The sequence below is a fragment of the Ursus americanus genome, chromosome 19 (assembly GCF_024610735.1).
Source record: "Ursus americanus isolate L20-20 chromosome 19, mUrsAme1.1.p, whole genome shotgun sequence".
Classification (NCBI taxonomy): Eukaryota; Metazoa; Chordata; class Mammalia; order Carnivora; family Ursidae; genus Ursus; species Ursus americanus.
Window position 1 is genome coordinate 3,861,235 of NC_142145.1, and position 15,155 is coordinate 3,876,389.

The 15,155-nt window shown below is 45.9% G+C and overlaps 1 protein-coding gene across 2 annotated transcripts in view; it reads right to left on the minus strand.

Annotated features, from left to right (window-relative positions):
• Window positions 1–15,155, minus strand: part of ZNF407 (zinc finger protein 407) — a 530,536-nt gene that overhangs the window by 12,254 nt on the left and 503,127 nt on the right. The window contains exon 9 of one of the 2 annotated variants that reach the window (XR_015727572.1): window positions 5,508–5,616. Coding sequence is in view for 1 of the 2 variants with exons in the window: in XM_045790276.2 (XP_045646232.2) it covers window positions 5,597–5,616 (20 nt within the window). In the remaining variant the exon portion in view is untranslated. Of the gene's footprint in view, window positions 1–5,494; window positions 5,617–15,155 lie in introns of those variants that run through there. The other variant, XM_045790276.2, reaches the window with a different exon arrangement.

Sequence of the window (15,155 nt, forward strand, 5' to 3'; positions counted from 1 at the left end):
AGAGAGGCGGCCTGCCCCCTGTGGCTCGTGGCCCCATTGCTCTGGAGTCTGCTGCCATGCCCCAGCTCCTCTGACACTCCAGTCTCCCTCTTCCACTGACCAGGACTCCTGCGATTACACGGGGGACCACTGGATAATCCAGGATATTCTCAGGATCCTTAACTGGTTAACAAAGCAGAGCCCCGCTTGTCACGCGAGGTAACACGGCCCATGGGCGCAGGTTCCGGGGTTTAGACCTTGCACATACTTAGAACCGTTCTTCTGCCTGCCACAAATGGCTTTCAGGATCCACACCACTGGCTGGCTGACTACCTTGCCGACTTTGTCTTCTGCTCTCCCCCATTGCACACTCTCCTCCCGCCAGACTGGCCGCCACACAGGGTGGGGACGGGTGTGGCGATCTGTAACATTTACTGATTTCCGTGGTGGAAATGCTCCCACCGTGGCCGATTTTCACCTGCTGACATGGTATCGCCGAGCACAGAGTTGGGAAGAGGTGCCATCTGGCTCCAGCAGGCCCCCAGCGGGGCCTCCGAGCTTGCCCTCCTTCCTGTCTGCTGTAACCCTCTGCGCCCAGCTCTGTGGCTCACATGGGGGCCTCCTTCAAGCCTTTACCCAAATACCACCTTCTCAAAGAGGCCTCCCTCCACCCCCCTCACCTCATATTCCCTTCCCTTCTTCATCACACCTTCCCTGCACTTCATCACAATCTAAAATTGTGCATCGAACTTATTTATCCTGTGTATTTCTTACCTCCCGAAGGAGAATGTGAAATCCAGGAAGGCAGAGCTTTGCTTTGTGCGGTTCCCTGATGACGGCCAGGTACCCCCAGCACCTGGAACAGCACCTAGGACAGATGCCCACTTGATAGTAATAAGGGGTCAGTGGGTGAATGAAGGGTGGACCATGCTGAAGACAGGATGGAGAGACTCATCCCGCCATTGTCGAGCCATCAAAGGAACAGAGCAGCTCATCGCTTTGAACCCCATGCTGTGTCTTCCTAAGCATTCCCTGGAGCTTTAGTGTCTGCACTTGCTCCTGTCCTCCTCGGCATTGCTCTGTTGTTTTGCTGGGTATCTGTTTTAGATTTGCTAGGGACTCAATGAAATCATGGTCATGTGCTTTGCAGGAAAGCTAATGGATCACTATTTACTAATTTCATAGTAAATCCCCAGCTGACATACTTCTTTATAATAATAATAATATATCATTCAAGGAGACCAGAAGCAAAAGGATTAACCTAAGAAATCTTCAGGGAAGTATGTTGACAAGGATTCTATGAAATGCTCATATTTATTTAGGGATGGGATATATGGTGTAAGCCTAACATGAAGGTTATCACCCTGGATAGTGGAGATTAGAGAAAAAAAGTGATTCTTATGGGATAGGAAAGTATCAAGAATAGTTTGGAACTAAAATGATATTTAACATTTATTCGTTCCTTATTAAATGTCAGGTGCCATGCTAAATGTTTTACTTACATTATCTCAAAACGAATGAGAGAAGTCCATCCAAAGATAATGGTCAGGCACTAGACAAGAGCAATTTACAATCACTATAATTATAACCATATATAACCACTAATAACTCACTCCACCACCACTTCCATGTGGACTCCAGCCTGACCCAGGCTGCTCACTGGGTGGCTCTGTCCCCTCCATCCTGGCCCTGGGGACCTAGATCTTGTAACTACTAGTAGAGGCTTCCACCCCCCACTTCCTCAGGGTTTCAGGATAGCTATAATATTCACCACATTTCTCAAAGTGGGTTTGTGATGATATTGGGAACTTTAAGAAAGAAGGTTTCCATGATCAATAGGAGCAGGAAATAATATGCTAGAAGGGTTAACCTGTTTTCTTTACCAGATGACACCTCAGAGCTCTTCATGTGTAATCATGTGTGGTTAATCATCAAAAAGAAGTTATTATTTACAAAGTCTCCCAAACTTACGTCAAGATGTTTAAGTTTGAGCAGTGTCCTGGATAATTTCTGTCCTCTGGAAAGCACTTGGGAAATATGGTTTTACCTGTACTGAGGCATTTCTGTCTCCAACCAGCGATGGATATTCAGTTGACCATTTGATGGGAATGTGGTGGAGGTGATTCTAGCAACAATCAAGAGCCCTCGCTTGGACAAATGGTCCTGCCAAGAATATTAGAAAAGATAGATGGATGGATAGATGGACAGACATGGATGATAGAGGATAGATGAGAGAGGGTCCATAGATGATAGAAGATAAATAGATAAGATAAAGAAGAGAGTGAGAAATTGGTAGATGATATGGAAGATAGATAGATAGATGAAAGGGAGAGAGGTAGCTCGTTACAACTATTCCTTTTAAAGGCAGTAGAGGGCTGCTGAGGGGACCAGGACTTAGGAGTCATGACTCTAAGAGGAGGAAAGTTCAGAGAAGTGAGCTGACCTGCTATGAGCCACACTTTCTCTCAGGACTATTGCAGATTCTTGATATAAAGCAAAATCTAAGAATCTGGGTAGGGGGCTGGGACTAAAAGGCAGAGAAGCTGTCAGAACTTCTGGTAATCTTACAGTGCTACAGAGATAAAAGCTGGATCTCAAGGATGCGTAAGCAGAACCAAGCTCCCAGGAAAAAAGAGGACACAGCGAGGTGAGTTCAACATTCACGGTTTCCCACTTGAAGCATTTGCCAAATTCTCAATCTGTGCAGAACAAAAAGCTAAGAAAGTAAATAGAAATTGACTGGACCACAGACCATGATGCTTGGCCAAGCAAAAACAAGAGGTTTCTGGACCCACCAAAAAAGAGAGACCCCATTAAATACATAGGCTCTCATTTGGAATTTTTGGAGAGCTACACCCTTAAATCAGAGATGAAAAAAAGCGAGACGATAAAAACGGTGAGTCAGGCTGGAAACAACTCAGTTATTTTTTGGATTAAGATGACAGACTCCATTCTAACTGACAACCAGAGGATAGTGAGCCATCTAGTGGTTTGTACACTATACCTGGCATTCAACAATTACCAAGCTACCAAAAAACAAGACCAAGAGAAAAAATAGGCTATCGACATAGGCAAATGACTTGACTTAATCATTGGAGTTCTCAGATATGCAATTGGACCTGTGACTAATATAGTGAAGAAAATAATGAAAATATGGAGAATTTCACCAGAGAATCAGAATACATAAAAGAGAATCAAATAAAAACTATAGAAATAAAAAGTGAAAAGATTAGGAAATCTATGTGCTTAACAGAAGATTGAACTTGGCAAGAAAAGATTAGTAAAGTAGAAGGTGAATGAATAGAAAGCATCCATGCTGAATCACAGAGTGCAAATATAGTGGTAAGTACTGAGAAGAGAATAAAAGATGTATAGGACACAGAGAAAAGGCCACTGTATGCATGACTGGAGTCCCAGAAGTGGAGGAGAGACAGGGGTATAAGTGATGTTGGAAGAGATAATGGCAGCCACTTCCCCAACATGATGAAAGACATCGAGCTACATATTCAAGGAGCATCATGAGACTCAAGTATAACTTGATAACTGTAAAACCAACCACACCCAGATACATCATGCTAAAACTGTTGAAAAGCAGAGAAAATCTTCAAGCAGAAAGATTACAAAGGTACATTATATTCAGAGGGGCAACACTGTTACTGATGGTTGCTTTCTCCATAAAAATTATGGGAGCCAGAAAACATTGAATGAGTTAACATCCTTAAAGTGCTAAAAAAGTCTAACCGTGAACCTTGAATTTGGTATCCAGAAAAATATTCTTCAAAAATAAAATAAAATAAAAAATATTTTCAACAAATAAAAGAAGAGGAAATCTATCAGTGGAATTGCCCTAAAAATTTTACAGTATTATCCAGGCAGAAAGAAAATGATGTCAGATACATTAACAATAGTACAGAAATTAAGGGACTGTGGATACATATATTTAATATACATATATTTAAATATTGGATAAACAAAGCACTAATAATAGTGACTACAATGGTCTAAAATGGTAGTAAAATGCATGACCTTTTTGGCCTTATTTTCATGAATACAAAAGTTAGGACTGGGAAAATGAAGTTAAAATATTCTAAGGTCCTAGCATTGCATGACAAGTGACAAAAGTACTAATTTGTGTTCAAACAGTACAATCTCTAGAGTAATTATTGAAAAGACAATAAAAGGACATATAACCAGCAAGCTATAAAGAAGAAAGATAAAATAATAAAAATATTTAAAAATTTGAAAATATTTTGAACTGAATTATAATAAAAATGTGACCTACCAAACTGTGGATTTCTGACAGCTAGATCTGTGCTTAGGAGAAAAGGTATAGCCTTCAGTCCAAATACTAAAAAAGAGGAAAGCTCATATAATTGATATAAATGATATAAATCTCATTCTCAAAAAGTTAGGGAAAAAAGCAATTAATTACACCCAACTACAGTAGAAGGGAGGAAATAGTAAAGATAAGAGCAGAATCAATGGAATAGAAAATGAACCTACAATAGAGAGAATTAACAAAATGTAATTATTTGAAAAGACTAGAAAATGATAAATTTGTGGCAAGACTGGTCAAAATATACAGAAAGAAGGCACACGTTATCAATATCGGTAATGAAAAAAAGAGGTGTCATATACATTCTGATTCTATAGACATTAAAAGATACGAGTTTTATAAAAATACTTATGCCAAATAATTTAAATTTTTAGAAAAAATGTACAAATTCCTAGAAAGAAGCAACTTATTCAAACTTATGTAAGAAGAAATAAAAAATTTGAATGGTCTTATACTGATTTTAAAAATTGAATCTATAATTTCAAATCTTCCCATCAAGAAATCTCCAAGCTCAGAATGCATCAACATTTACAACATTTAGAGAACAAATACTGAGACAAAGATGTTATACAAATATATGTGTGGCAGGGGAGAAACTGCCCACCTGATTATATAAAGACAGGATAATCTTGATACTAAAACCTCATAAAGACATTAAAAGAAAGAAAATTTACAAGCTAATCTCTCTCATGAACATAAATGGAAAAAGCTTAAAAATTAGCAAAGCAAACATCATGGCATAAGAAAATGACACATCACATTTAAGTTGAGTTTATCCCAGGAATGTTAGGGTAATTTAACATGAAAAACTGTATTTTACCACATTAATAGAATGGGGAAAATAGTTATTTTAATAAAAATGAAACTGAATAAGTATTTAATAAAATTCTACACCCAGTCTTGATAAAAGCTCTTAGCAAACAAGGAATATAATATTCTTATTTGTTTTTTGTTTTTTCTTTAAGAAAGAGAGAACACGTGCAACTTGGGGCGTGGGGGAGCAGAGGGAGAGAGAAAGAATCTTAAGCAGGCTCTATGCCCAGTGCAGAGGCTGACATGGGACTTGATCTCACAACCCTGAGATCATGACCTGAACTGAAATCAAGAGCCAGAGGTTTAACCACCTGAGCCACCCAGGCATCTTTGGGATATAATATTCTTAGTATAAATAGAGTATCTACAAAATTCTTACCAGAAAAATCATGCTTCATGGTCCAATATTGGAATATTTTCCCCAGAGACCAGAAATGGGACAAGATTGTCAAAACCCACCATTTCTACTCAACATTTGATTGGAGGTCCTAGCCAAGGCAAAAAGACAAGAAAAAATATAAAGTGTAAGGACTGGAAATAAAGACATAAAACTGTCATTACTCATTACTAAAAACTTGATTGTCTATGTAGAAAATGTCATTCAGAATGTATACATATACATGTACAATATAGACACAGAAAATCTAGAAGAATCTTCAGATAAACTGAGAATATAAAAAGAATGTAGCAAGGTCACTAGATACAAGATAAATATAATAAAAATTAATTACATATTATATATGTGTATATATATAATATGCATATATGTGTAGATATGTGTGTGCAAAATAAATAAATTTAAAGATACTATATATAATAAAACATATCAAGAAATAAATATCCAGGAATAAATCTAATGAGAGATGTACAAGAACACTACATTGAAAACAACACAAAAATATGAAGAGAAATTTAAGACTCCTTCCCAAATTGGTCCCAAGATTGAGACAAGATAATTACTAGAATGTATGAAAATGCAAAGGATTGAGAATAGCCATGTCAATCCCAAAGAAGAAAAGCAAAGTTAGAGGACCTATAATTTCAAATATCAAGTAATGAAGATAGTATAGGAATGGTGCAAGAATATTCAAAAAGACCAACAAAACAGGAAACTGAGTCCAGAAACAGACCCACATATATATACTCCTTTCATATATGACTTTACTGAAGTGGGAAATGGTGTCAGTTTTCAATAAGTGGAGTTGAGTCAATCACATATCCATGCATTAAAAAAAAAAAAGAATTTTAACCTCAACTCATGCTAGACCTAAAAATCAATCCCAGATGCAACATATAGATTTAAGGGTGAAATGTAAAGTGCTTTTGGAAGGAAATACTGGAGAATAGCAGATATTTGTTAAACAAGACAAAAAAACGTAGGTCATGAAGGAATAATGATAAAGTGAACTACTTTAAAGCTAAGGCCTTCTGTTTGTCAAAAGGCACCATCAGGAGGGCAAAAAGTCCAGCCACCGATTAGGAGAAGATGCGAGAAAAATAGAGAATTGTACCGGTAATACATAAAGAACTCCGACCAATCAGTAAGAGCAAGCAATCCAATAGAAAAAAAAAAAAGGGTTTAAAACAACTGAAGTCATTCACAAAGAGGATATCCAAATGGCCAAAAGAACATATGAAAAAGATCAATCTTGTTAGTCATCGGGAAATTAAAAAAACACAATATATCCCCCTGAATACCTAAAATCAAAGTCTCACGAAACCAAGTATCAGGGAGGATCTGGTGCAACGGGAACTTTCAATACACCACTGATAAGAGACTAAAGGAGCACGATCCCTCTGGGAAACTGACAGGACCCCGTGTAAAGACCGCACGCGGGCATATTCCATGACACAAACGTGTAGGTAGGTGCAGCCAAAGGGATGTACAAAAATGGGCGTTGCAGCTTTATTTGGAAAAGCTCCACACTGGAAACCACCTAATGCCCTTCAATAGGAAAACAAATAAATTTCAGGACATTCCATCTGTAAAACGCTGTCACACAATGACAAGGAACAAACCACACAAAGAATATGGATGAGTGTCACAAATGTCATACTGAGCAAGAGAAGAGCACAAGAACTACGGAAAAGACGGAATATTCTCTCTCATTCCATTTACATGAAGTTCAAAAAGACAAAACGGATCTCTGGCATTTGCAGTCGGTGGTGGCTGCCTTCCCGGGCGGGTGTCGGGCGTCTGGGACAGTAGTCAATTGCTACTTCTTGATCGGATGCTGGTTATGTAAGTGTGCTTACTCTGAAAATTCACCTTGGCTTGTACTTCAAAAACGCATTAAAACACCTGCTAGAGTGGCCCAAATCCAGAACACTGACAGCACCCAGTGCTGGCGAGCACGGGGAGAAGCAGGAACCCCCCTTCATTGCCGGTGGGAATACAAAACAGCGCAGCCACTGTGGAGCAGCTCGGTGGTTTCTTAATGGAACCAAACATACTCTTACATACAATCCAGCAATTACGCTCCCTGGTATTTACCCCAAGAGCGAACACTTGTGTCCGCACAAAAACCTGCACACGGGTATTTATAGCAGCTTTTTCATAATTGCCAAAGCCTGGAAGCAACCAAGTTGTCCTTCGGTAAATGATGGATAAATAAAATGGAATGTTATTCAGCGCTAAACAGAAAGGACCTATGAAGCCATAAAAAGACACGGAGGAACCTTAAATGCATATCGCTAAGTGAAAGCAGCCAACCTGAAAATGTGACAAACTCTACAATTCCAGCTATATGACATTCTGGAAAGCGCAAAACAGTGGAAGTGTAAAAGGATCCGTGGTCGTTCAGAGTTGGTTGGGGCGGGGGGAGAATGAATACATGGGGCAGAAAGCATCTTGAGGGCAGTCAAACTATTATTGTGGACAGAAGTTATCACTCATTTGTCCAAACCCACAGAATGTTCAACAGCAAGAGTGAAGAGGAAAGTCTGGACTTGGGGTGATGACGACGTGTTGAGGTAGCTTCACCAACTGGAACAAACTGTAACAGTGGCGGGGGATTTCGGTAGTGGGGGAGGCTGTAGGTCGTGGGGGCATGGGATATAGGGGAAATCTGTGTGCTCTCTGCTCAATTTTGATGTCGACTTAAAACTGCTCTAAAAAATAAAGTATATTCAAAATTGTTTAATGCATTAACACAAAAATGATGGCGTGCTTGGAACACCTGGGTGGCTTCCGTCAGTTGAGCGTCTGGCTCTTGGTTTCGGCTCAGGTCATGATATTGAGCCCGCCCCCGCCCCCCCACCCTGGGCGGGCTCCATACTCAGCAGGGAGTCTGCTTGAAAGTCTCTCTCCCCCTTGCTCTCTGCCCCTCCCCCCACTTGTTTTCTCTCTCTCTCAAATAAATAAATCTTTTTTAAAAATGTCATGCTTGTCTCTTAAATAGCAGCATATTTAAGTATTTTAAGTAGAAAAATGTGTGTGTCCTACCTTCGCGCCCGGAAGCAATCCCCGTGGAGAGCAGCTTTCTAGCTTTTCTAGCCTGGTTTTGTGCGCATACAACCACCAGGGAGGCCCACCACCGAGGGTTCGATCACACGGCTCCATCACCAGTTCCTCCAGCCTCCTGCTAACTCCTCCTCAAATTGCCAGTGTTGGGTTAGATCAGGATTAGATTGCAAGGCCTCTGACAGTTCTGAAATTCTACAGTTCTCTTCCTCTCCTGTATTAAATCAGCAAATTTGGCCAAGTGTTGGTCCAGTCCTAGGCCCCGTGCTCGCCTGGTAACGAAAGGCCGACGGGGAGTGCCTGGCACGCAGGCGTGAACGCGTGAGACCTGGGGCCCAGTCCTGCCTCCCGGAGGCTCCGGAGGAGGAAGCCCGCAGCCCGTTAGCAGACGAGCAGCCCAGAGGGCCGTGGGCTGTGAGAGCAGGAAGCAGAGGGTGCTAAGGAGGGTGGGGAGGCCCACCAATCCTGGGGCGTGGGTGGCGTGGAGGGTTGTCCTATGAGTGGCTTCTTGAAGGACAGCGCCCTGGGTGGTGGTGCAGGGGGAGCTGGGAAAGGAGGGTGGGGAGGGGCCTCTTCCCAGGGATGCGTGATGTTGACATTCATTCATTCCACCTGTTGGGCTGACCTGCTGCTGATGGAGAAGGCGTCACGCTCCCCTCTCGGCTTAGGGGGACCCACGAGTTCATCGCTGGTGATGGAATTCAGGCACGGAGAACATCTGGGAAAGGAGGCTTTGACGTGACCCTCAGGTCTAGCCCTGCCCTTGCTGCTGGACCCGCCTCCATCCCAGGGGGGCCAAGGCTGGAGCCAAGTCTCCCGCCGCCCCCTGCTCCAGACTCCAGCAGCGCTGTTGGTGCCACGCCCACGGCTGATGCCGGAGCGCTGGGGGGTCTCTCCCACCCCTGAGCCCCTGCATCACGGCAGCGCGGGCCGGCAGTGCTGGAGGGTCTGGCAGGAGCGCGTCACAGCTCTATCTCTTGGTCCCTGCCAGGACCGAAGTTATAAGCCATTGGCCTGCTAAACAGCAAATTAGAAAGTCACCCGAGCCCTAAGCCTACTCCGCAGGAGAAGTGGAGGGATGGATCCAATTCATTTCCGTCCCCTTCATTTCTCCCTGAGGAGGCTCCATCCTTCAAGGGCCGAGAAGCCCATCCCCCTGACGCGAGCGCTGGGGAAAGAGGGCAAGTAAGAAAGGGAAGGGGCCCTGGATCTCCTCAACCCCGTACTGATGGACACATTTTGCTCATTTCCCCAATGAACATAAGGCTTTGCAAAAAAAAAAAAAAATTGTATAAAAAAAAAGGAAAGAAGGAAAAATGTAAAAGCTGTGCTATTGATTCAGCCAAAACGACCAGGAGAAGCAACAGCATCTCCCTGCGGGAGCACCTGCGCCCCCAGGCGCATCCTGAGACGGGGAGCACTGTTCCCCCGCCAGAAGGAACAGAAGAGCAGCTAGCAAAATAATCTGTTGGCGAGGAGGTGTTTTTATGAAAAATGCGATTGTTGTGGTAGTAATCGATGGTAATTATCATCACACTCACCGAAGCCCAGCCCCACGCCTCTGAGGGGGGGCGGCTGCCTTTTTGCAGACGCGCTGTACCGTGGCAAGGAGGGTTAGCGTCTCCGCCGTCACCCAGCAGGTAGCCTGCTCCGTCCGCAGACCTACCCAGAGGGGCTGAATCACTTGCAGCAATATTTGAAAAACAAGCCAGACATATCTCAGACTCAGGAGATAGGCCTGAAACTAGCAAAAAAATTGATTTCCCCCCATCTCCACTGCCAGATATTGCTGCAGTGCACGGCTATATGCAGATAGAGGACACTTTGCAGCTTATCGTGCCAGTGATAGATCCCACACTGTCTTTAAAGGAATAAATCATTAATTTAAATCGTGCAGGTTTCTTCCATTTATAGCATAGCTGTTAGCTTTTTAACCATTTTCTCCCATTCGGGAAGAAATTGAGTGACTCGTGGGTGCGTGGGCCTAGGAATTCAAGCAATTTCTTTCTTTCTTTCTTTTTTTAAAAAAAGGCCATTGTTGATGAGTCATCTAAGTCTTATTGTTTACTTTGTCATTTTAAAGAAAGTTCTTATTTGGAAAATTAATATTATGAAATTAATATGTGCTTGTGGGAAATGCCAGTAATTCCAGAAATGTGGAAAGGAAAAATGTGTGCATCTCTGTAGGAGGTAAGTCATTCATCCACCCAGCTAGGCACTCACCGTGGGTACACGAGGTCGTTTATTCTGACGAAAAGCGCAGGCGAGACCCTGCTAGGTGGGAGGGGTCCCCCGGATGTGGGAGGAAGCGGGGCCTGTGTCCTCCTGGGTGTGTGATCCGGACTTCCTGACATGAGCTGGTTATCATCCGAGCTGCCGCTGCTGAGTCCCACAAGGGCCCCCGAGAACCCTCACGGGCCAGACTGCGACCAGGGAGGATGGCCCGGGAGACGGCATAGAAGAGAAGGCTGGAGCACCTGGTGGGAGCTCAAAGCAGGCTCAGGTGTAAGGAGTGGGCTGCCGTCCTCGGGGCAGGTGGACCGCCGACCATTGGCTGAAATGAACGTGATGGCGGAGGCGATGTCTGGGAGACCCGATTTCTGATATTCTTTCCTCATCGTCAACCAGCTTGTTGGACTGAGCTTCTTGCAGCAACTGGGAAGATCCTGTCAGTTTTAGTTGGGGAAGGCCAGGCTTCTAGCAAGTGGGTTCTAGCTCCCCGTGTGCCCTTAAGGACATCGGAACTTATCCCGGGGGCAGTGGAAATCCGTCAGCCGCCTCTGGTCGGGAGAACCGTATGAGCTTCCTGGGGCTGCTGTCACAGATCGCCACGAACTTAGTGGCCCAAACAACATGAACTTACTGCTTCCTGCTTCTGGAGGTCAGAGGTCCAAAACTGGCTTGCAGGACAGTGTTTCTTCCAGAGGCTCTGGGGGAGAATCCATTTCCTCATCTTCTTGGGCTTCTAGAGGCCTCTTGCATTCGCCGGGGGGCTCCTGCCCCACGTTGAGAACCTGTGAGGGGCGGCGCCTGACGGGTCCTCGCTTCCTACCTCTGCTTCCATGTCTCGGATGCTCTCTGACCTCCTGCCTCGTTACAAGGACCCTGGTGATCACAGCAAGTGTCCCCGCGTACTCCCTCCATCTCAGGACCCTTAGCCACATCCTCAAAATCCTCTTTGCTCATCAGGTGTATTCCCAGGCTCTGGGCATTCGGACGTGGCATCTTCGGGGGAACATCACCGTGCAGATCCCAAGAGTGTCTAACACAGGCGGACGACAGTAATAAGGAGTGGAGCGCGGCGAGCTCTATCTTGGGGAGATACTTACTCGAGATTCTGTCCAACCACTGCTCCGGTAGATGTTCCTCCATCTTCACGGGAAGACAGACTGTGAGTCAGAGGTGAGGGACGCGGGCAAGGTCTCCTACTAATAAGAACCCACGCTGGGGCCCAGGCATCTGACCTCAAGCCGGGGCTCTAGCAAGGCAGCACCCGAGCTGGAGCTGTGCCGTGCGCTCTGCTGCGCGACAGTTTCGCCCACGTGGCAGCTCGGTACGCGCCTGGCGTGGTCTCTGCCTCCCGTAGAGAATGGTCTCGTCTCGGCCCCCTGCCCACCAAGCCTGCAGTTGATGCCTGTTTCGTGCCAAATCGTGAGAACCCCAGAGACAGAGAGCGCAGGGCCCGGACCCGTGGGAGGCGCGGACAGACGGCCGTATGCACCTCGCGCCCCAGCAAGGCTGCGTTTCCCTCTGTCTGGGAAGGTTGGGGAAGATTCCCAGAGGGGGAGACATTCGAAGGTGAAGCACGAGGAGGAGTTTATCGTGTGCGTGAGGGTTGGGGCAGAGTGGGAGGAAAATGCCTCCAGGAGGAGGGAATTTCCTGTGCAAGAAATGTGTGGGTGAGAGACAGAGACAGAGGCAGAGAGACTGAGAGACACACAGAGAGACAGACACACAGACAGAGATACACAAAGAGACAGACACAGAGACACAGAGAGAAACAGCCTGAGACAGACAGAGAGACAGAGACACTGAGAGACACATGGAGAGACAGACTGACAGAGACACATGGAGAGACAGACACAGAGACAGAGAGACAGAGAACAGAGACAGACACACAGAAAGACAGAGACAGAAACAGAGAGACTGAGACAGACACAGAGACAGACACAGAGACAGACTGACAGAGATACACAAAGAAACAGACACAGAGACAGAGACTGAGAGACACACAGACAGAAACAGAGACAGAGAGACTGAGAGACACACAGAGAGACAGAACAGAGACAGAGAGACTGAGAGACACACAAAAAGACAGAGACAGAGACTGAGAGACACACAGAGAGATAGAAACAGAGACGGAGAGACAGAGACACATGGAGAGACAGACAGACATACAGAGAGATAAAGACAGACAGACTGAGACAGATATAAAGACACACAGAGAGACAAAGACAGAGACAGAGAGATAGACTGAGACAGAGAGACAAAGACACACCGAGACAGAGACTGACAGAGATATACACAGAGACAGAGACACATTGAGACAAACTGACAGAGAGAGACTTAGAGACACACAGAGAGACAAAGAAACAGAAACAGAAACAGAGACAGACAGAGACACTTAGAGAGACACACAGAGGTATAGAAAGACAAAGAGATAAAGATGGAGAGAGACTGAGAGAGACACACAGAGACAGATACACACACAGACAGACTGAGAGATGCATACAGAGACAGAGACAGACTGACAGAGACACACAGAGGTATAAAGAGAGAGAGAGAGGGAGAGAGACCGAGAGAGACACACACACACAGAGAATCAGAGACAGAGACAGACTGACAGACACAGAAAGAGAGAGAGGGTGTCCCAAGCTCAGGATGGCAGGGGAGGGAAGCCAAGTGTCCAGGGATGGGAGAAAGCAAGGGCGGGGGGGCGGGGGGGGTGGGGGGACGAGGGAAGAGGAGAGTGTGGACCCAAGGCAGGTGCCGGCGGGGAGGGCAGCAGCCTCCCGGGAAGCTGGGTTGTGCTGAGTTGAGACCCGGGGAGGAAAGAGCGCAGGTGGGTGAGGGAATCGTGGAAGCAAACAGGTTGACGGCAAGAACACCTGCTTTAAGTCCTGCCCCTGCCACCAAGCAGCCTCGCGTCTCACTCTCCTCACCCATTCGGAGGGCTAACAGACACCATGCGGGGGTCTCCTGAACGCCACACGGTCTGCGAAGCGCCTCGGAGCTTTTCCGGGATGCAGGTGAGCCTGGTAGAGCCGTCTGACTGCCCCCGGCCTGGCAGCGGGGACCCCTCCACAGCAAGACCCCAGAGGGGGTGCTCACAGGGCAGTGACATGGGCGCCAGGGAGATGCCAGATTCCCGGGCTGTCAAACCCCCGTCCCACCCAGCCCTGACGGCTGATGGCAGGGGCAGGAGCTGGCACCTGGGAACAGGGGTGTCTCCACATTTGGACCCTGGGCTGTTTCTCTCCACTCCCGCCTCCCACTCTGGCCTCCCCGGGAACACTGCGTCATCCAACCTGAGGCAGGCGGTACGCACAGGGGCAATGTGAGTAGCTGGAGTCCGCCCGAACTCCTATCCACAGACGGATGCTCAGTCCGTCATGTGCACCCGTGGACACTACATTTTGGAGCCCGGAAAAGCAGATTCATAAAATGTTAATGGCCTGAAAAAATGCTCACAACAAAATGTTAGGGAAAAAAACAGTTTCCATTTCCTGATGTTTAAACCATGAATGTTAGTTAACCATTCAAAATAAAATTCAAAAAATAATTTTAAAATGTGAGTGATAACAGCCACATATATGTGCGTATATACAATGACGTGCACGTGTGTGAGTGTGCGTGTATGTGTGTGTGCATGTATGAAAGACAATACACAGGAATGTTAACAGATGTGATCTCTGGGAGGGGGAACTGTGGAGGACTATTACTTTCTATTCCATATTTTCTGTATTTCCAAATGTTGTAGTAAGCATGTATTAATTTTTTATTCTGAAAAAAGCTACAAAGACAACACTAACCAATGGGGGTTCGTGTGATGTTGGACGGGATGGTGAGGCCACAGCTTGAGTTCTAGATCCCGGGTTGATACTGACACCTCGCGGTATGCTTCCCCAGGTCCCCTGCAGACATCCTGAGACGCTGGCCTTGTGCTCACCCCCGCAGACCGTCCGAATTAGCCAGAGACAAATGCAGGCTGCTTCCTTTTGCCCCAAACTGTAAATACGAAGCTATGCACTGACCACGGCAAAGAAACGCGTGTTAGAAAAGCATCACAAGGATCTAACGGTTAAGGCGTCTGCAGCCCACCCGGGGTTCCGGGCTTGGGCACCGGACGAGGCCGTCCTGCCTGATGCTGGTCAAGACCAAGCAGCAGCAAGCGCACCAGGAGGGGAAGCTAAAAGCACACATTTCAGCCCCTGGTCTCCCGGGGGGGTCTGTTCCAGGAAACCACTCCCTGAGAAAATCCTGCTGGGTTGCTGATGCCTTGAAGCTAAGGGAGTGAAGGGGAAAGTGTGTCCACAGCTCGCCTCTGGACCCCTCCCTTCCCCC